The sequence below is a fragment of the Oncorhynchus nerka genome, linkage group LG9b (genome assembly GCF_034236695.1).
Source record: "Oncorhynchus nerka isolate Pitt River linkage group LG9b, Oner_Uvic_2.0, whole genome shotgun sequence".
NCBI lineage: Eukaryota > Metazoa > Chordata > Actinopteri > Salmoniformes > Salmonidae > Oncorhynchus > Oncorhynchus nerka.
In genome coordinates this window covers 38,781,209-38,803,148 of record NC_088424.1, presented here as the reverse complement: position 1 = coordinate 38,803,148, position 21,940 = coordinate 38,781,209, and the positions used below count along the sequence as shown (strand labels likewise).

General features: G+C 42.5%; 2 protein-coding genes across 8 annotated transcripts in view; one reads left to right on the top strand and one right to left on the bottom strand.

Annotated features, from left to right (window-relative positions):
* The first annotated feature begins 866 nt into the window (after positions 1-866).
* On the top strand, positions 867-13,052 carry LOC115120136 (5'-AMP-activated protein kinase subunit beta-2-like). Of its 2 annotated transcripts, none has more exons than XM_029649023.2 (8): positions 867-1,220; positions 1,933-2,116; positions 2,485-2,636; positions 2,766-2,859; positions 3,812-3,926; positions 4,232-4,365; positions 10,027-10,095; positions 10,317-13,052. In XM_029649023.2, the coding sequence occupies exons 2-8, from the start codon at positions 1,964-1,966 to the stop codon at positions 10,392-10,394; spliced, it is 795 nt and encodes a 264-aa protein (XP_029504883.1). In that variant the 5' UTR covers positions 867-1,220; positions 1,933-1,963; the 3' UTR covers positions 10,395-13,052. The 2 variants fall into 2 exon arrangements, with proteins under 2 accessions (XP_029504883.1, XP_029504884.1); XM_029649024.2 differs by lacking the exon at positions 867-1,220 and adding an exon at positions 1,252-1,588.
* A 392-nt stretch (positions 13,053-13,444) lies between these two features.
* LOC115120139 (myomegalin-like) overlaps positions 13,445-21,940 on the bottom strand; it is a 112,491-nt gene continuing 103,995 nt past the window's right edge. For 3 of the 6 annotated variants that reach the window (XM_065013668.1, XM_065013672.1, XM_065013669.1), the window contains 9 exons: positions 20,294-20,415; positions 19,594-19,887; positions 19,136-19,240; positions 18,700-18,902; positions 18,351-18,497; positions 17,992-18,130; positions 17,802-17,848; positions 17,540-17,594; positions 13,445-16,977 (listed from right to left, as the gene is read on the bottom strand). In XM_065013668.1, coding sequence (XP_064869740.1) covers positions 16,853-16,977; positions 17,540-17,594; positions 17,802-17,848; positions 17,992-18,130; positions 18,351-18,497; positions 18,700-18,902; positions 19,136-19,240; positions 19,594-19,887; positions 20,294-20,415 — 1,237 coding nt within the window. In that variant the 3' untranslated portion in view covers positions 13,445-16,852. The remainder of the gene's footprint in view (positions 16,978-17,539; positions 17,595-17,801; positions 17,849-17,991; positions 18,131-18,350; positions 18,498-18,699; positions 18,903-19,135; positions 19,241-19,593; positions 19,888-20,293; positions 20,416-21,940) is intronic. The other 3 variants (XM_065013673.1, XM_065013670.1, XM_065013671.1) reach the window with 3 other exon arrangements.

Here is a 21,940-nt window from a genome sequence, read left to right as displayed (position 1 = left end):
TCTGCACCTCAGTCCTATTCCCACTCCCCAAGAAGCAGGCCAGGGATGACCCCAGTCGTTCCCATAGCTCCAGGGGAGCTACAGATGGAGTCCCTGACACCAGTGATGATGAGGAAGCCACAGGCCGGAAGGAGAGGGTCTCCAGCGTCAGGGAGCGCCATGATCAAGCAGTGAGTTCAAAGCTGATGTGTCAGCAGATGATGTTATAAAGAGCAAATAGTCCAAGAGTAAAAAGTCAGGCATTCACAATATCAGCAAGGCTCTGACTGGACTGTTGGTTAGTAAGCTTTGATTGTTGTTTTTGTGGACTGATTTTTTGTCAGCCTTGTGATTTTCTGTGTCTGGTGGTATGAAACCTCAAATGTATGTGAAATAGGTATCGTTAGAAGAAATAATGGTCCTTTGTGGCTCAGTTGGTAGAGCATGGTGCTTGTAACCCCAGGGTAGTGGGTTTGATTCCCTAGACCACCCATATGTTAAATGTATGCAGGCATGACTGTAAGTTGCTTTGGATAAAAGTGTCTGCTAAATGGCATTTATTATTATATGATATAACCACACAAGTTTTCCATCAGTGCTAAGCTTCTGCTGGTCAACTGTACAGTATTCTCTAAAATACATTACAATACTGTTGATTAACTCACGCTATACTAAGCTCCTAATTGGGAATATTTAGTTATATGAAATAATGAATGACTTCATGTCTCTTTAATTTTTCATGACACTCCTGAAGCACACAAAGGATGATCATACTGGAGATGGACCAATTGCTGCGACTCGCTCGACATGGCCATGTTTCCTGCACATCCACTCAGTAACTGGCGTTTTCTCAGTAGTGAACGTAAAAAGTCCGAAATACAACCATTTTACTGACTGTGGGTTATGTCTATTAGTCTATGTTCTTATATTAATGACACAAATGAAAATTAAACGTTTCTATTGGTAAAATATGACACAGTACACAGGGCTGGTTTGCCGTAAAGCACTGTATATGTGTGTTGCTGGTTAACGATATATGCTAATTCCAGTTCTATCTGATCGTGGGTTAGGTGTTTCACTATTTCTGTTCATGAAACAGGTTTATCTATTTTTCCCAATGACTGCATAGTTTGTCCTGGTGGGGATCCGTAGTTGGTGGAATAACATTGTGAAGAAGAATGTTGATGTCAAAGTTGAAGAGGAGGACTCAGTGTTAAACAAACTTCGAATCGTGTCATTTGGTGAGTAACTGTCCCATACAGAACCGATTGATCAACATGGCATGTCACGATGTTAGCATTGTCACTGGTTGGCATTTCACAATCACACCCTAAGTATAGCCTACGATAGGTATAGAGGCAGCAAAAAATATTCCCTGCGGCGGTCAGGGGGAGCGATTTATGCTAGCTAACTGCTAAGGGAACTAACTGTAGCCTTTGCCTTGTTCAATTCTGTATTCTGATCTAGACTATAGTTATTGCCAGATTGCTTGGTCGTTCAAGTTTGTTTCTTCGTGCTCGTGGAGCAGCACATCCATGACCCGACTTGTTGATTGTCAGGAGTGGGCTAGCCAGCTGGTGGTGGGCCGAGCAGAGCACTTCCAATTCTGGTAACAAGTCAGCTGTTTAGATAGCTAGCTCAACATGACTAACTTTAGCTAGCTAAGTACAGTCAATATTCAGCTCTGTTACCAATGTCAGCAACTGTACACATTGATCATAGATTTGCTGGAAATTCTGTAAAGCTAGCTAGCTAACATTAGCTAGTTATTCAAATGACAAGGCAAAACATATATCCAGTCCCCCCTTAGTCTCTCTGCATCAAGCATCCTGTTGTTGTTGACCTTATCTAACTAATCAGAAATATGCAAGTAATGTTCAGAGGTTGGTTTGGGTGGCAAGTTATGTCTTGTTGTTTGTAAGATGATGATGATGACTGTATGTTTTCTTTCAGCTTGTCCTGGCAGGAAACTCGGTAAAGGATCATGGGTAACACAGGCGACCGGATGTCCGGAGACCGCCATGGCGCCAAGGCCCATCGCTCTGACAGCAGAGACAAAGACCACGAGCCCAGCAAGATGGTGGACAGCACTGATGACCCTAACATCTTCAACACACACGGTCTGGGGTCCTCCAAGGTACCTCTGCTCTGGAACATAGGATATTTGGGGGCAGGGGTGTAAAGACCATCACACTAAACAGTTGCATGAACAACAGATGCAGGGGGGGGGGGGGTACATTTCCGGTGCAGATTAAGAAGATGACGATGGGAAGAGAAGTAGAAGCCATATTAGCCAAGTGAGATAAACCCTGGCTCTTTCTCAATTCATCTTTATCGATTCCTCTCTCCTCCTCAAAACCCACTGGAGAAGAAGGTCCAATGTGAGGGACCTTGGACCTTTTCTTCCAAGGAGGCAAGGAGATAATATGCGAGGAATCACAAAAAGAGTAGAGCCCCTGTCATTTCCACATTTTGATTTAAACAGAGTTTCTTTTCTCCCGTTAGGTGTCGGACAAGGAGGAGCCCGACCTGGATGACCTGGTGAAGACCGGGCCTCAGTCCAGGCCCACGGTCATCCGCTGGGCTGGAGGAGGGAAGGAGGTTTACATCGCTGGATCCTTTAACAACTGGGGCAACAAGATCCACCTCAATAAGAGGTAGGGCAGGGCAAAGGAGAGGCCCTGGCCTGCATACTGTATTGCTGTTATACTATTTTATTAGTGACAACACTTTGACACAGTTAATAGTGCATTAGCAGTGTATTAACACAGTATTTCTTCGCCAAGCCACAATGACTTTGTAGCGATCCTGGACTTGCCAGAGGGAGAACACCAGTACAAGTTCTTTGTGGACGGACAGTGGGTCCATGACCCCTCAGAGGTAAACCCTACATATGGCTCTGGCCTAAACTAGACTACTAGATTGATATACTTTTTTTTGCCTGTTAAAAAAAATACATTCACACAAGTACATCCATTGTAAATGTGACAGGGATAGCACAATGAAGTCAGTGACTTATTTCCATCTATGATGTCATTTTTATTTTATTTTAGGCCTAAGCTGAACATATAAAGGTTTAATAATATTTTTCAAATAAAACAGTGCAGCTATTTTCAGCCGTGTTTTGGTGATCCATCCACACGGTTTATTTGTTATTAACCCTGCTATAACACTCCCTTGTTTTGGTGATCCATCCACACGGTTTATTTGTTATTAACCCTGCTATAACACTCCCTTGTTTTGGTGATCCATCCACACGGTTTATTTGTTATTAACCCTGCTATAACACTCCCTTGTTTTGGTGATCCATCCACACGGTTTATTTGTTATTAACCCTGCTATAACACTCCTTGTTTTGGTGATCCATCCACACGGTTTATTTGTTATTAACCCTGCTATAACACTCCCTTGTTTTGGTGATCCATCCACACAGTTTATTTGTTATTAACCCTGCTATAACACTCCCTTGTTTTGGTGATCCATCCACACGGTTTATTTGTTATTAACCCTGCTATAACACTCCCTTGTTTTGGTGATCCATCCACACGGTTTATTTGTTATTAACCCTGCTATAACACTCCCTTGTTTTGGTGATCCATCCACACGGTTTATTTGTTATTAACCCTGCTATAACACTCACTTGTTTTGGTGATCCATCCACACGGTTTATTTGTTATTAACCCTGCTATAACACTCCCTTGTTTTGGTGATCCATCCACACAGTTTATTTGTTATTATTTGTTATTCACCCTGCTATAACACTCACTTGTTTTGGTGATCCATCCACACGGTTTATTTGTTATTCACCCTGCTATAACACTCCCTCCCGCAGCCTGTGGTGACCAGCCAGTTGGGCACCATCAACAACCTGATTGAGGTGAAGCAGTCGGACTTTGAGGTGTTTGATGCTCTGCAGGTGGACTCTCTGGAGTCTACCGACACCTCAGGTCAGTAGAGCCTCTAAGCCTCTGTTGTCCTTTACATTAAGCTTGTATAGCCTTATCTATTTATGATTGGATTAGTGAAGGCAGGGTTTTCATCCCGTGTTGTCCCTTAAGCATAGCCTTGTACTGACCAAGAGGTGCCGACTTAATTAAGGTCATGCAAGTTTGGGCCAAGTTTCCTTCCTCATGGTAATCACTGATCTGTACATGATTGGGTAAGAGAAGGCAGGTTTTCCATCCTATCACCATTCAAGCCTTTTCAGATCAGTGATGAATGACATGCTGTGTGTGTCATTGTGTGTCCTTAGACCTGTCCAGCTCCCCTCCAGGTCCCTATGGACAGGAGCAGTACATGTTCAGGCCTGAGGAACGCTCCAAAGCCCCGCCCATCCTCCCCCCACACCTCCTCCAGGTCATCCTCAACAAGGACACTAACATCTCTGTGAGTTTCCTTCTGTCTCTCTCTCTCTCTCTCTCTCTCTCTCTCTCTCTCTCTCTGTCTCTCAATTATTCAATTACATTTGCTTTATTGGCATGATGTAACAATGTGCATAATGCCAAAGCTTACTTTGGAGATTTACAATATTAACGTAATTAAAATAATAATAATCAATATTGTCAACAGGACAACAGTAACAAGAATAATCAAGGGTCAAAATAACCATACATTGAACAATAACAATGGCATAGAGGACATGTGCATGTTAGTAGGTCTGTCAGACACTGTCCCTCATCTTCTGTCTGGCAGCAATGTAGTGTGCTGCCAACCCACAGCTCTCTGCGTCCTCCCCCAACAGGACGGGCAGTCTACTCTCATCAGAGAGGTCTTTGAAACCTTGAATAAGGGTTTCACATTTGGGGAAATCACGCTGTCTAATTGTTTTATATTTTTAAAATTTTGTCAGGAAATGCAGTTCTGTCTCGGGTTCTGCTGTGGTGCAGTGGTTGCACAGCCATTCCCCTATAGGGAGCCAGGTTTTCCTGTGTCTATCCTTCTCAATGACAAGGCGGTGCTCACTGAGCCTGTACTTTCTCAAGGGTTTTCTAAAGTTTTGATCAGTAACCAAGGTCAAATAGTTTGCCACAGTGTACTGTCGATTGTGCTCCCCAATAAGCAGTGATGGAAAAAGTACCCAATTTTCATACTTGAGTAAAAGTAAATATACCTTAATAGAAAATTACTCAAGTCACCCAGTAAAATACTACCTGAGTAAAAGTCTAAAAGTATTTGGTTTTAAATATACTTAAGTATCAAAAGTAAATATAATTGCTAAAATATACTTAAGTATCAAAAGTAAAAGTATAAATCATTTTGCATTCCTTATATTAAACAAACCAGACAGCACAATCTTGATTTTTTTCAAATTTACGGATAGCCAGGGGCAAACTCAAACACTCATATACAAACGAAACACATATGTTTATAGAGTCTGCCAGATCAGAGGCAGTAGGGATGATCAGGGATGCTCTCTTGTTTAAAGTATTTTTACTTAAGTATTTTATGCCACTGTCAATAAGTAATGTAGTTTTGTTTTGACAGTGTTGTAATTTGGTTTATTCCGATTCATTGGATTTTCTGGTTCTGAGGATTCAGCGTGTTAGTAGAACTCAGCCCCAGGACCAGCTAGATGAGGGGACTCTGTTCTTTTCTCTCTCTCTCTCTCTCTCCCTCTCTCCCTCTCTCTCTCTCTCTCTCTCATTCAATTTCACTTTAAGGCCTTTATTGGCATGGGAAACATGTTAACATTGCCAAAGCAAGTGATAATAAACAAAAGTGAAATAAACAATACAAATTAACAGTAAACATTACAATCACAAAAGTTCCAAAAGAATAAATACATTTCAAATCTTATATTATGTGCAAATAGTTAAAGTACAAAAGGGAAAATAGATCAAAATAAATATGGGTTGTATTTACAGTGTGTTTGTTCTTCACAGGTTGCCCTTTTCTTGTGGCAACATGTTACACATTTTGCTGCTGTGATGGCACACTGGTATTTCACCCAGTAGATATGAGAGTTTATCAAAATTGGGTTTGTTTAATATGGTCATACATTTGGCAGGAGGTTAGGAAGTGCAGCTCAGTTTCCACCTCATTTTGTGGGCAGTGTGCACATAGCCTGTATTCTCTTGAGAGCCAGGTCTGCCTATGGCGGCCTTTCTCAACAGGACCAGCTTGCTTAGGGGACTCTTCTCCAGGTTCATCTCTCTGTAGGTGATGGCTTTGTTATTGAAGGTTTTGGAATCGATTCCTTTTAGAAGGTTGTAGAATTTAACGTCTCTTTACTGGAATTTTATAATTAGCGGGTATCGACCTAATTCTGCTCTGCATGCATTATTTGGTGTTTTACGTTGTACACAAAGAATATTTTTGATAAATGTTTGTCCCATTTTGTGAATTCTTGGTTGGTGAGCAAACCCCAGACCTCTCAACCATATGGGTTCTATAACTGATTCAAGCATTTTTAGCCAGATCCTAATTGGTATCTCAAATTTTTGTGAAAGTTACCTGTGGCGCTGATGTGTAGGCCGAGGTACAGTGGGGCAAAAAAGTATTTAGTCAGCCACCAATTGTGCAAGTTCTCCCACTTAAAAAGATGAGAGAGGCCTGTAATGTTCATCATAGGTACACTTCAACTATGACAGACAAAAAGTTATATTTTGGTTTCATCTGACCATATGACATTCTCACAATCTTCTTCTGGATCATCCAAATACTCTCTAGCAAACTTCAGACGGGCCTGGACATGTACTGGCTTAAGCAGGGGGACACGTCTGGCACTGCAGGATTTGAGTCCCTGGCGGCGTAGTGTGTTACTGATGGTAGGCTTTGTTACTTTGGTCCCAGCTCTCTGCAGGTCATTCACTAGGTCCCCCCGTGTGGTTCTGGGATTTTTGCTCACTGTTCTTGTGATGATTTTGACCCCACGGTGTGAGATCTTGCGTGGAGCCCCAGATCGAGGGAGATTATCAGTGGTCTTGTATGTCTTCCATTTCCTAATAATTGCTCCCACAGTTGTTTTCTTCAAACCAAGCTGCTTACCTATTGCAGATTCAGTCTTCCCAGTCTGGTGCAGGTCTACAATTTTGTTTCTGGTGTCCTTTGACAGCTCTTTGGTCTTGGCCATAGTGGAGTTTGGAGTGTGACTGTTTGAGGTTGTGGACAGGTGTCTTTTATACTGATAACAAGTTCAAACAGGTGCCATTAATACAGGTAACGAGTGGAGGACAGAGGAGCCTCTTAAAGAAGACGTTACAGGTCTGTGAGAGCCAGAAATCTTGCTTGTTTGAAGGTGACCAAATACATATTTTCCACCATAATTTGCAAATAAATTCATTAAAAATCCTACAATATGATTTTCTGGATATTTTTTTCTCATTTTGTCTGTCATAGTTGAAGTGTACCTCTGATGAAAATTCCAGGCCTCTCTCATATTTTTAAGTGGGAGAACTTGCACAATTGGTGGCTGACTAAATACTTTTTTGCCCCACTGTATGAATAGTTTTTTTGTGTGCTCTAGGGCAATGATGAATTTGTAGTTGTGGTCCTGGCAACTGAACCTTTTTTGGAACACCATTATTTTTGTCTTACTGAGATTTACTCAGGGCCCAGGTCTGATAGTGCCGAAGATCTAGGTGCTGCTGTAGGCCCTCCTTGGTTGTGGACAGAAGCACCAGATCATCAGCAAACAGTAGACATTTGACTTCAGATTCTAGTAGGGTGAGACCAGGTGCTGCAGACTTTTCTAGTGCCCGCGCCAATTCGTTTATATATATGTTGAAGAGGGTGGGGCTTAAGCTGCATCCTTGTCTCACCCCATGGCCCTGTGTATCATGACACTAGGTGAGACCCATATGCAGACACAGGAGGCAGATGGTTGGAGTTTAAGATGTTTAATAAATCCAAAGGGGTAGGCAAGAGAATGGTCATGGACAGGCAAAAAGGTCTTAACCAGATCAGAGTCCAGGAGGTACAGAGTGGCAGGCAGACTCGAGGTCAGGGCAGGCAGAATGGTCAGGTAGGCGGGTACAGAGTCCAGAATAGGCAAGGGTCAAAACCGGGAGGACTAGAAAAAGGAGAAAAGGCAAAGCAGGAAAATGGGAAAAACGCTGGTAGGCTTGAACGTACAAGACGAACTGGCACAGAGAGACAGGAAACACAGGAATAAATACACTGGTACAGAGAGACCGGTAACACAGGGATAACTACACTGGTACAGAGAGACAGGAAACACAAGGATAAATACGCTGGTACAGAGAGACAGGAAACACAGGGATAAATACACTGGTACAGAGAGACAGGAAACACAGGGATAAATACACTGGTACAGAGAGACAGGAAACACAGGGATAAATACACTGGTACAGAGAGACAGGAAACACAGGGATAAATACACTGGTACAGAGAGACAGGAAACACAGGGATAAATACACTGGTACAGAGAGACAGGAAACACAGGGATAAATACACTGGTACAGAGAGACAGGAAACACAGGGATAAATACACTGGTACAGAGAGACAGGTAACACAGGGATAAATACACTGGGGAAAACAAGCGACACCTGGAGGGGGTGGAGACAATAATGAGGACAGGTGAAAGAGATCAGGGTGTGGCAGTGGAAAGAAATGTGTTTTTTGCCAATTTTAACCGCACACTTGTTGTTTGTGTACATGGATTTTATAATGTGTTATGTTTTTCCCCCAACACCATTTTCCATCAATTTGTATAGCAGACCCTCATGCCAAAATGAGTCTAAAATTTTTTTTGAAATCAACAAAGCATGAGAAGACTTTGCCTTTGTTTTGTTTGTTTGTCAGTTAGGGTGTGCAGGGTGAATACGAGGTCTGTCTCACGGTAATTTGGTAAAAAGCCAATTTTACATTTGCTCAGTTAAATTGTTTTCACTGAGGAAATGTACACGTCTGATGTTAATGATAATGCAGAGGATTTCCCCAAGGTTTCTGTTGACACATATCCCACTGTAGTTATTGGGGTCAAATGAGTCTCCACTTTTGTGGATTGGGGTGATCAGTCGTTGGTTTCAAATATTGGGGAAGATGCCAGAGCCAAGGATGATGTTAAACAGTTTAAGCCATTTGGAATTTGTGGTCTGTATATTTTATCATTTAATTTAGGATACCATCAACATCACAGGCCTTTTTGGGTTGGAGGGTTTAGTATTTTGTCCTGTAGTTCATTCAATGAAATGAGAGAATCCAGTGGGTTCTGGTAGTCTTTAATAGTTGATTCTAAGATTTGTATTTCATCATGTATACTATGTTTTTGTTGTTTGTTCTTTGTTAAAGAGCCAAAACGATTGGAGAAGTGGTTTTCCCAGACATCTCCGTTTTGGATAGATAACTCTTCGTGTTGTTGTTTGTTCTTTGTTAAAGAGCCAAAACGATTGGAGAAGTGGTTTTCCCAGACATCTCCGTTTTGGATAGATGACTCTTCGTGTTGTTGTTTGTTTAGTGTTTTCCAATTTTCCCAGAAGTGGAAAGAGTCTATGGATTCTTCAATTACATTGAGCTGATTTCTGACCTGCTGTTCTTTCTTTTTCCGTAGTGTATTTCTGTATTGTTTTAGTGATTCATCATAGTAAAGGCGTGTGCTCAGGTTTTCTGGGTCTCTATGTTTTTGGTTGACTAGGTTTCTCAATTTCTTTCTTAGGTTTTTGCATTCTTCATCAAACCATTTGTCATTGTTGTTCATTTTCTTCGGTTTTCTGTTTTACATTTTTTAGATTTGATAGGGAAGCTGAGAGGTCAAATATACTGTTTAGGTTTTCTACTGCAAAGTTTACACCTTCACTATTATAGTGGAAAGTTTTGTCCAGGAAGTTGTCTAAATGGGATAGAATGTGTTGTTGCCTAATTGTTTTTTGGTAGGTTTATACTACTTTCCTTCCGTAGCATTTCTTAATATTATACTTCTCTGTCTCCCTCTCTCCTCTTTCTCTCTCCCTCATCTTATCTGATCTTCTCTCTGTCCCTCTCTCCCTTTCTCATTCTCTTTCGCTCTCCCATCTCTGCATTGTAAATTCCAATTTGGAACCATCTCGATTACTAATTCGTCTTCTCTCTCTCTTCCTCTCCTACAGTGCGACCCAGCCTTGCTGCCTGAACCCAACCATGTGATGCTCAACCATCTGTATGCGCTCTCAATAAAGGTACTGTAGGAGGGCAGCAGCATCCTCTATCCCACTTCTTACTGCAATACTTATGGATTGAGTAATAGTCTCATCCATAGCATAACATAGCATAACATAGCATTAGTGTCTGTCTCTCTCTCTCTCTCTCTCTCCCATCTGTCTTTTCTGTCTCTCTCTCTCTCTCTCGTCTGTCTTTTCTGTCTCACACAATCACACTCTCTATCTGTCCTCTCCCTCAGGATGGAGTGATGGTGCTCAGTGCGACTCACAGGTATAAGAAGAAGTACGTCACATCTCTGCTCTACAAGCCCATCTAACATGTGTGTGTAGGTGCACAGTGCTATAGAGGGCAGCATGTTAATACTGCGCTGGGTTTATCCATGACATGTAGTTGAGATTGGACTAAACTAACAGTTTACAAAAGAGCTGGGGGCCTGTGGCTGAGACTGGGGGGCAAATCTCAAGACACCCTTTTCCCTGTAGAGTGCACTACACAATGTAGCACTCAGCAAATGGGTTCAAAGTAGTGCACTCAATGTGGAATAGGGTGTCATTTGACCTTCAGCCTGTGACTTCACAAGGAGTCCACAAGGAGAAATACTGAAAGTGGACTGTGGCGTTTTCCCATAATGCACCCATAGTTGAATAGCAATAAGGGACTGAAAGAAACCACTGTGTGTGTTTGTGTGCAGCACTTAGGCTGCGTTTACACAGGCATCCCAATTCTGATCCTTTTTTCTACTAATTTGTCTTTTGATCAATCACATCAGATCTTTTCACATCAGATCTTTTTCAGAGCTGATGTGATTGGTCAAAAGACCAATTAGTGGAAAAAATATCAGAATTGGGCTGCCTGTGTAAATGCAGCCTTAGATTCTTTGTGGGTGTGTAAAAATAACATTTGGTTCCATTAAAAACATAAGGGTTTGAAGACACGTCTGTTGATGGGACTGTAAAACACATAATCAACATTACTTTTTATTAAATTAGCTTTTGAAAGGTTATGTACACGGAAAGAGGGCAGTTGAATGTTTCTGGCTTGGATTTAGTGTCCCAATAGTGTCCCATTCTTTCTCCATATTTTTACTGTAATTGGACAGTGACTAGACTAAATGGAGGATTCTGCAGGGTCTTCCTTGTTATTACTGTAATTGGACAGTGACTAGACTAAATGGAGGATTCTGCAGGGTCTTCCTTGTTATTACTGTAATTGGACAGTGACTAGACTAAATGGAGGATTCTGCAGAGTCTTCCTTGTTATTACTGTAATTGGACAGTGACTAGACTAAATGGAGGATTCTGCAGAGTCTTCCTTGTTATTACTGTAATTGGACAGTGACTAGACTAAATGGAGGATTCTGCAGGGTCTTCCTTGTTATTACTGTAATTGGACAGTGACTAGACTAAATGGAGGATTCTGCAGGGTCTTCCTTGTTATTACTGTAATTGGACAGTGACTAGACTAAATGGGGGATTCTGCAGGGTCTTCCTTGTTATTACTGTAATTGGACAGTGACTAGACTAAATGGAGGATTCTGCAGAGTCTTCCTTGTTATTACTGTAATTGGACAGTGACTAGACTAAATGGAGGATTCTGCAGGGTCTTCCTTGTTATTACTGTAATTGGACAGTGCCTAGACTAAATGGAGGATTCGGCAGGGTCTTCCTTGTTATTACTGTAATTGGACAGTGACTAGACTAAATGGAGGATTCTGCAGGGTCTTCCTTGTTATTACTGTAATTGGACAGTGACTAGACTAAATGGAGGATTCTGCAGAGTCTTCCTTGTTATTACTGTAATTGGACAGTGACTAGACTAAATGGAGGATTCTGCAGGGTCTTCCTTGTTATTACTGTAATTGGACAGTGCCTAGACTAAATGGAGGATTCTGCAGGGTCTTCCTTGTTATTACTGTAATTGGACAGTGACTAGACTAAATGGAGGATTCTGCAGAGTCTTCCTTGTTTGATTCCAAAGGGACGATGACCACTGATAAAATCAGGATATGCAATTGGATAGGCTGTGTAAATTTAACTGAACTGAAGTATAACAAACTATGGGTATTAAATGGTATATCCCATTTAATCACTTTAAACTAAAGGCCTCATATTACATATCAAGTAGGAGTTGTGAAATGTTGGCCTGTGTCCTGTAGATCTTTGCGTAGTTCTGCTATTGCCTTCATGAAAGGATGCTGCAAGCACTTTAGCTACATGTGTGTCTCCAACAAATGCTTTGAGCAGGACTGTTGACATAAACTTAACTATGCAGATACACGGACACATCTGGTAGCTTTACATTGAACCTCAGTGTCCAGTCTGCATGTTAGAGATGGAGAAATAGCTGTTCTGTGTGTGTTTTTTTTTTTTTTTTTCATTCTATTTTCTATTTATCCAATAGAAATCGATGTACCTGTTACATTTTCTGTATCTATAGCAAAGAAACAAACAAATAATGGTTTGTCTTGAATGTCGTGCATGATTTGAATGTCTAATTACGAACAGTTTACTGTGGAATGTGTGGTGGATTTCACAACTGTGATTCTATCAAGATTAAACATTTGTGGCAAATTGCCAATATTGATTTCATAAGATTGTTAAGTGTAATTTACTTTCATCAATAATGTTAAATTATGTTAAACTATTCAGATTTGACCATAAGTGTATTTAATTTTTATCATTGAGAGAATATTGTACCTATTGCTAGGTAGGTGATATACTCCAAAGAGAAGATAATATATAATTACATATTTTATTTGAAGAAACTGAGAAAAAGCTATATCTCGCTCTGTTTGAGAATATAGGATATTCTGGTGCTTTATTAGGCAAAAAACAAAACTTGAATTTTAAAACGGTCAGCTAACATGTTTGTTTTTGAAAATACTTTGCAGCATCACTGTGTAAGCCATGTACTATAGAAGGTTGTTTCACTTCTTTGCAAATAAAAAGGGAAGACGTGTTGACCCTGAATATCAGTTGTGCCTAAATAGTATCTTTACCTAATGTGAGTGACTGGCTAGATTACATTTGCCCTAGGCTTTAGAAAACATGGCTGGGGTCAATTTGAATTGAAGTCAACCAATTCAGGAAGTTAACAGAAATTCCAATTCAATAATTACATATTTTTAAATATATTTTGAACAATTTCTCATAAAATGACAAGCTATTTATTTATGTCAAATCACATCCTGAATTGAATGTCTTCAATTTGAATTGACCCCAACCCTGGTAGAAAATATAGAATCGGACAAGCATGAAGCTAATCAGTAAATGTGGAGATTTGTGTGTATTCCTCTTGCTCGGTGTTCAAACACAAATGTTTGGCTACCGACACACATTACATTAAAAGATGTGACAAAGTTTTTTTTAAATACATTTTTATTTCTTTTTTGGAACCCAAAAGCCCTCATTGTGATAACACTGTGGCAACACAACACACACACACACACACACACACACAGTGACCATCTTCAGAGACAGAGCTTATAGACGAGCTCTGTGTCGGCATCCTAGTTAGCTTCATCAGCGCACACTTTATCACACACAGAGCCTGACAAACCAAGCTGCTCTTCGATTTCAATCACATAGCATTAAATCTAAGTTTCAGGACCAACTATTAGACACAGCTAAAGACTTCTGTTTGATTCCGTTCTACACAGCGCATTAAAAAGGCCTTGTTCACGCTCTCTGGCCTTGTTCAGTTCTACTCTGATCCAATCTGACATAATCCTGTACATCTATGGTTGGTTATTTCTACTTTGGTATAAAATATTAATCTTCTCTAATCTTTCTATGAATCTTCTCATCAAATCCTTATTTTTCCAAAAGAACCCCACAGCATGGGCTTTTATATTAGAATGTTTTATATTAGAATCCCCTCTAGGGATTTTCAATTGAGTGGAGCGCAAACAAGACGTTGTTGGCAGATCTACTGTGATATATACCTAGGATAGAAACCAAGCACTATTAACTCCAAGGGCTCTATTCAATCCACATCGCGGAAGTTCAGCTTTACAGCGTGTTTGACATTTTTGAAAAGCAATGTTCCCCGCTTTAGCGCAGGCTGCATTCACGGTAAACGCTGCATATGTTGGATCATTTGGAAATGACCTTTACATTTCTGTTGCAGAATCTGTAACGCTTCAGCTTTCCAGATCGAATAGAGTTCCAAGTAAGTGTTGGGAGCAAATTGCAGTGGCCAAGCTACTTTTAAAGGCAAGCATCCGAAGGTTAATTATAGGTGGGTGTGTAAGTAATAATACTGGTTCCCATTATAGCCTAAGAAAAGGCAGATCTTTGTGATTTCATAACAGACATGTGGCTATCTTATTACAATCTGGCATAATCTAAAAAACTAAACGAATAAACCATACAAAGCAGGAAAATAAACACTTAAGAAAGCAAAAATATTGTTAATATAATGATGTGTAACATCAAAATAAAATAGATATAGTGTAGAGCTATTGCACAGCTACCCAGATATTCAACGTTTGCATACAGAGCAAATGTCTGACATGATTATCCACACACCAAAAGGTCAGCCAACAGAATACAGTGAAAAAGCAAGTCATTTACAGCGTGAAAATTGCCAAATGTACAGCAAGAACATACAACACAATCAAAAGCAGCATAGGAAGAAACACCTTTGGGTGTGACATCACCAATGGTGAAATCTAGAACATTGGTCCCACCAGTAGCCTGCCAAAGTTTGTAACACCTAAAAGGACACAGAACATTTAGCCAACAACACCATGGGAATGCAATGAAGGTCTTAACCGAGACAAAAAGTCCAATGGAAATGTAACAATCACAATAGTATTCTCTGTTTTAGTGGTACATCTCTCACATGAGCACAATTTAAGTTTTTGGAATTCACAAAGCAATAGAAGCCTAGTGTGAAAGATTCACTTTTAGAAATGTTTGGTCCATTTATGACAAGATGTGCTCGTTATAAAGCACATTTATAATCCAACGGTTACCGTCTCTCTGGTTCGAATGGCTCTCAAAGAGCAGCCAATTAAATATCTCCATCATGATGTCATAAATGATCTCATATACTGGGCTGATGATGACTTCCTATAGTCACACCATTCCTACAGTATGTCATTCGCATGGGTAAGGCAAACAAGGACGTGAAGAGTTCAAAGTTCAAACTTTGGCAAGTATTGGTGATCCCATGTTCCACAAACAAATGTTTAGATTTTTCCTTTTAAAACCTCTTTCATGCATCAACACTGCATAAAAACTTCACTTTGTTTCAGTCAGTAGTATTCCTAAGTTAGTAGAAGATAGTTATTAGTATAATATTGCACCAACGGTCTTTTTCACTTATCAAGAGTGGTTAAATACTTTAGTTCCAGTGTCAGGCAAAAAAACAAAAAGCTGGTGCGCCATGATCATTCAATAAACAACGTAATTATTGCACATGCTCGTCTGAGGACTCCTAAAGAGGAGCTTGAATATGCATGTTCGGCCTCGGTCCATTTCAGCCCCTAGCCCCTTCTTTCAGCCTTTACCCTGTCGGCGTTAGATCAGCCAGGACTGGATAGATAAAAGCAACACAGTGGAAGCTCAACTTAACTTATCGGAGGACTAGGTGAAGCCATCAATATATTGCTTTCACATATCCAGTCTATTCAGATCTGTGAATACCGATGGAGTAGGAGCGAGGGGAAGTGGCTAGAGATTGAAATGGAACTGGGCCTTTGTTCTGCTATCCAGAACCCTTGGCTAATGGCAGACAGACCATCCACAGGCTTCATCCTCCACAGATAAATATAGCAAACAATTACCTAGAAGTGTTACACCTATACATTCCTCCACTGTGATTCCAGCAGATCTAGCTAGATTGTGGATGTTATTCAACTTTTTTGCATTGTACTTGCAAAGAAAGTCCTCATTGATGAAATGCCACGAGGATAAAGTTTGCATTTCTGTGGCAGTGAAAGTTGAATATTTGTTTTGAAAGAAATGGATTGTTCATGTATGTCTATGAACGTATGTGTGTGACGCGGGTACTGTCACAGAAATAGAATGAATAGAATGGGCATCCCTATTGCCAGGGTTAGAGGTTCCAAGCCTATTATATTTATATGGGTACCGTACTGTTTGAATACTATACAATTCCTTTCTCAAGCCATGAGTTCACATGCATTGACACTTATCCCGTCCAAAAGCTGCCAGGCAGAAGAGCACAATCTACTATGCTCCATGTAGAAGCTTCCCTTAGCTACAGATCTAGGATCAGCCTACCTTCCCCCAAATCCCATAACTTTTACCATTGGGGAAAAGGCAAATCTGACCTTAGCTCAATGTCTAGGGGCAGCTTCATCCTACTCCTTCTACAGCAGTCAAGGGCGCACATTACTGTTACCATCAGAGGCACGTTTCAAACCACCTTCTTCTTCACGCTCACAACAAGGTAATCATCAGACTGGACCAACCGTCTCTGGAGCTCAAAGACTCCAACAGAAGAACAAGGGTGGAGGTGGGGGAAAGAGAACAGTCAAAAGGAGGGTGGAGGAATGACACTAAAGGAGTAAGAGTTCAGGTAAGGCCCAAGGTGTAGGAGGCAGGAGCATTGGGCACAAATTGCCGGCAGGAGAGAAGTGGAGGAGAGATAGGAGAGAAAGAAGCATGGAGTGATCTGAGGAGGGACGTTGGATGCTAGAGAGGAGGCAACGAGGAGGAGGAGGGGTCGTGGCTGTTCTGGCGGTGACGTCAGAGTTCAGAGGTCGTGGTGTTAGGCTGGCTGGTTCATATAACAGGTCATCACCTAAAACAGGCACTGGCTGCTGCGCTTCCTGGTTCCTGGACGCTGATTTGACGTTGCCGGGGCGTCGCCAGGCTTCAAGAAACTCCAATCAGTAGGCCGTTCATTGCCGGGACTTCGGTCTTCAGCTAAAGGGAGAAGAGGGGAATAAAGACTAGATTATTCACTGCTACACTCCTGTTACATACACAGATGGAGAGAAGATGCCACAGCCAAAAAGTTGATGAACATTTTTTAAAACATCACACCGCAATGAAGAGTAGAGTATGCAAAGTTGAGGTTTATCTGCAAATGATTCTGAAGATTTGTTGAGGTTAATGGAATATTCATGTTTCAAATTTGTTTTGCCTCGTTAGTATGAAACCACACAATAGCTATTATGCTTGCAGATGAAGTGAAGCTGAAAATGGCTATCTAAAATGTGTTATGTAAAAGCCTCCCCTCAGTAAGTAGCTGACCTGTAAGTTTAAATTCCAGTAAGAGTCTTAAAAGCTTCAGCTTGCCCTGGCTTTCAGCCAATCGCGTGCAAGCACCCCCCTTCAGGTTTTCCATGATTTATATGAATTGGTTTCTATGACTTATATCTATACGCTTATGATAGTCCTTGATGATGATTATTCTGTTGTTTGATTGGATGGTAAAGCAGGGATGTCACACAGCATGACAGCCACAGCGTGCCAAACCCTTTACCAGCATAAGGAGAGGAAGAGGAGGAGCTTAGGGAAGAAATCCTCCGCTCGTTCTTCTGGAGGTACTCAGGGGAAAAGAGGAGGAGGACGAGAGGAAGGAGAGGAAGGAGGGAGGATGAAGGAACAGGTGGAACAGACAGGGTGGGTGAAAAACAGTGACAGTAGAGAGAGACTACAGTACTGACACTGGGACAATGAACAATACACATTAACACCATCTGATGTGTATACAGGATATGTCAGGGAAAATGATCATCTCTTACCTCCAAGTTAGTCCTTGCTTTTTTCAGCACATCTCGAGTCCTTGATACTGCAATATAAAAAATTTAATAAAAAATCTAACTAGGACCCTTTGCTGTAACACCAATGTAACACACACACACACACACACACACACACACACACACACACACACACACACACACACACACACACACACACACACACACTCACGCTGGTTGACGATGAAGTGCTCCATGCTCTCCTTGGTGCGGCTGGTGCTCCTCAGTCTCTGGACGGTTCCCTGGAGAACCTCCTCCTGCTCTGAGATACGCCCCCTCAGAGACAGAATCTCCTCCTTCATACATTGCTCCTGCAGGGGTCACAGCAATCAATCAGCAGACTGATCAATCAACTCAATAATTCAAAACATCAATAAACCAAACACCAGTTCATATGTCTGACTAGCTTACAACCTGCATCATCAACAGAGAGCCTCAAAGCCACCACACGACTGACACATGATGTCACAAACCATCAATTACAACAACTCAACAAAATAATATATTGGTAGTAAATCATGTATTCGGTACCTTCTTAAGGTTGTGGGTGGAGCGGTCGGTGCTGGGCAGGGCAGCCCTCCAGAACATCTTCAGCAGGGACACAGCCTCCTCTAGGATCTGTCTCAGGGTCTTGGTGTTAGACAACAGAGTCCTCACACAGCCATAGTCCAGGAGGACCTAGACAGAGACAGGCTCATAATATTCCCTGAAAGTAGCTGTAGCGACAGACTGTTCACATCGAGAAGGTGGCCAGCACATACACAAGATTTGGCTATGAGTTTCAGGATTAGGTCATCACTTACTCAGATGTTGGCACAAATAGATAATAGAACTAGTTTCCCTGTGCCACCCACCCCCCACCCCATCACTACCCCCTTACCTGGTCCTGGCTGTCTACCAGCATTGATTGGCTGAGGCAGGCCTGAAGGGCTGTTTCCATTCTCTGAACCAGACTCCTCCCCTCCAGGACCTGCTGCTGCAGGGCGCTGTAATCGTCCACGTGCCCGATGGCGTGGCGTCCGTTCCGGTTAGAGAACGAGCCGTCCGGGGCGTCCCCCTGCAGCTCTGAGTGGGGGTCCAGATCTAACGGATGTCGTCATTTTATGAAGAGATAATTGGGGATGTTATTAGTTAGTTATTTTTATTTTACAAGAGTGATTAACTTCCTTAATAACATCCTTCCTGGACTATTTGTGTAGACTTGTGTAAACTCCTTCAGATGTGTGAATCAGATATGTAAAACTGTAATTTCTCCATTTGTCACACATCATACAAAGAAGGAACAGGATGCAGTGCCGTTAGAACTAGAGTCACACCGTTGGCAGTGAGCGGGGTCTCCACCAGATCTGTGTAGGGGACGTGGTACGGAGAACCACAGTTAAACAACCCAATGTCTCTGACCGGGGGAGACGGCGCTGGGTCTGCAGAACACACACAGAGACAGACAGGGATGCTTGGTCACCACACACACACACACACACACACAACCCTGAGCATTCAACTACATTTAATGAACGTTAATGCTTCAAATCAAACATTTCACTCATTAATCTGTTGTTAATGGTTCATTAAACACGTCAATCAGTTAGTTCAATGGGATTTACATGAGACAAACTTTCTGGACTCTTCTGTCCCATTCATTGTGTTGAAGAGTGAGCCAATATCAAGCGTAAGCTGGCATTGAGTGTTGGTGCCTATCAAGCTGATATCAAAATGTATTTCCATACTGTAACCTCATCAACCACATCATCACACCACACAACACCCCCCTTACCATGTAGTAGCTGCCGTCTGTAGAGGCTGTCCCTCTGGGGGCTGTCTGTAAGGGCACTGAGAGACGGGGTACGAGGGGGCTCCATCCCCCCAATGCTCCCCAGCCCGCCGTGGACGCCCCCACCCAGCTTCTGCTCCAGATGTTTGTGGAGCTCCAGCTGTTTCAGGACACTGTTCTCCTGGACACTGCTCTGGAGCTGGGCTCTGAGGCTCCTTACCTCCCCTAGCAGCTCCCCCAGCTCCCCGGGCAGGGGCAGGGCAGGGACCCTACCGTACTGGCCCTCACACAGAAACTCTGTCAATCCCAATAATAGTGTTAGTCAACATAACAGAATGAATGTCATTGGCCCACGGCAAGTATCAATATAACAGAGTGAATGTCATTGGCCCACAGCAAGTATCAATATAACAGAGTGAATGTCATTGGCCCACAGCAAGTATCAATATAACAGAGTGAATGTCATTGGCCCACAGCAAGTATCAATATAACAGAGTGAATGTCATTGGCCCACAGCAAGTATCAATATAAATGACCTAAACGACTTCTGAGCGTCATTTTGAATGATATATGTGAAAGTCCCAGTTATATGCACGTATCTCAAGATAGGATATATACACATTTTAATTCTCCACTGGTGAACTCCTGAATTACAGTGCTCTCTATGCAACCAATAACCTGTAGATAAAGTTGGAAGGCGGACCTGGGTTGCCCTTGGCGTTGACACACACTCTGTGGTAGACCTGTAGCTCACTCTGCAGAGAGTGGAGCAGCTCCCTGCTCTCACACAACTGCTGCTGCAGCAGGGACACCTCATGCTGGAGCCTGGAGAGTAGAGAGAGGTTCACGGGTTAATACACACACACCATCAGCCACATGCACATACCGTCGGCCACGCACGCACATACTGTCAGCCACACACTGTATGTGCGTGTGTGGCTGACAGTATATGTGTGTGTGTGGCTGACAGTATATGTGTGTGTGTGGCTGACGGTATGTGTGCGTGTGGCTGACAGTATGTGTGTGTGTGTGGCTGACAGTATGTGTGCGTGTGGCTGACAGTATGTGTGTGCTGTGTGCTGCTGACAGTATGTGTGTGTGTGTGCTGCTGACAGTATGTGTGTGTGTGTGCTGCTGACAGTATGTGTGTGCTGCTGACAGTATGTGTGTGCTGCTGACAGTATGTGTGTGCTGCTGACAGTGTGTGTGTGCTGCTGACAGTATGTGTGTGCTGCTGACAGTGTGTGTGTGCTGCTGACAGTGTGTGTGCTGCTGACGGTATGTGTGTGTGCTGACAGTATGTGTGTGTGCTGCTGACAGTATGTGTGTGCTGCTGACAGTATGTGTGTGCTGCTGCTGACAGTATGTGTGTGCTGCTGACAGTATGTGTGTGCTGCTGACAGTATGTGTGTGCTGCTGACAGTGTGTGTGTGCTGCTGACAGTATGTGTGTGCTGCTGACAGTATGTGTGTGTGCTGCTGACAGTATGTGTGTGCTGCTGACAGTATGTGTGTGCTGCTGACAGTATGTGTGTGCTGCTGACAGTATGTGTGTGTGCTGCTGACAGTATGTGTGTGTGCTGCTGACAGTGTGTGTGTGCTGCTGACAGTATGTGTGTGCTGCTGACAGTATGTGTGTGCTGCTGCTGTGTGTGCTGCTGACAGTATGTGTGTGCTGCTGACAGTATGTGTGTGCTGCTGACTGACAGTATGTGTGTGCTGCTGACAGTATGTGTGTGCTGCTGACAGTATGTGTGTGCTGACAGTATGTGTGTGTGTGTGCTGACAGTATGTGTGTGCTGCTGACAGTATGTGTGTGCTGCTGACAGTATGTGTGTGCTGCTGACAGTATGTGTGTGCTGCTGACAGTATGTGTGTGTGCTGACAGTATGTGTGTGCTGACTGCTGACAGTATGTGTGTGCTGCTGACAGTATGTGTGTGCTGCTGACAGTGTGTGTGCTGCTGACAGTATGTGTGTGCTGCTGACAGTATGTGTGTGCTGCTGACAGTATGTGTGTGCTGCTGACAGTATGTGTGTGCTGCTGACAGTATGTGTGTGCTGCTGACAGTATGTGTGTGCTGTGTGTGCTGACAGTATGTGTGTGCTGCTGACAGTATGTGTGTGCTGCTGACAGTGTGTGCTGCTGACAGTATGTGTGTGCTGCTGACAGTATGTGTGTGCTGCTGACAGTATGTGTGTGCTGCTGACAGTATGTGTGTGCTGCTGACAGTATGTGTGTGCTGACTGTGTGTGCTGCTGACAGTATGTGTGTGCTGCTGACAGTATGTGTGTGCTGCTGACAGTATGTGTGTGCTGCTGACAGTATGTGTGTGCTGACTGACAGTGTGT

What these genes read in the sequence shown, in the direction of transcription:
- LOC115120136 (XM_029649023.2), top strand. Translation starts at nt 1,964, where the DNA reads ATGGGTAACACAGGCGACCGGATGTCCGGAGACCGCCATGGCGCCAAG. An exon ending in ACGGTCTGGGGTCCTCCAAG is followed by an intron (nt 2,117 to 2,484) that starts GTACCTCTGCTC and finishes TTCTCCCGTTAG; the next exon opens with GTGTCGGACAAGGAGGAGCC. An exon ending in GGGTCCATGACCCCTCAGAG is followed by an intron (nt 2,860 to 3,811) that starts GTAAACCCTACA and finishes TCCCTCCCGCAG; the next exon opens with CCTGTGGTGACCAGCCAGTT.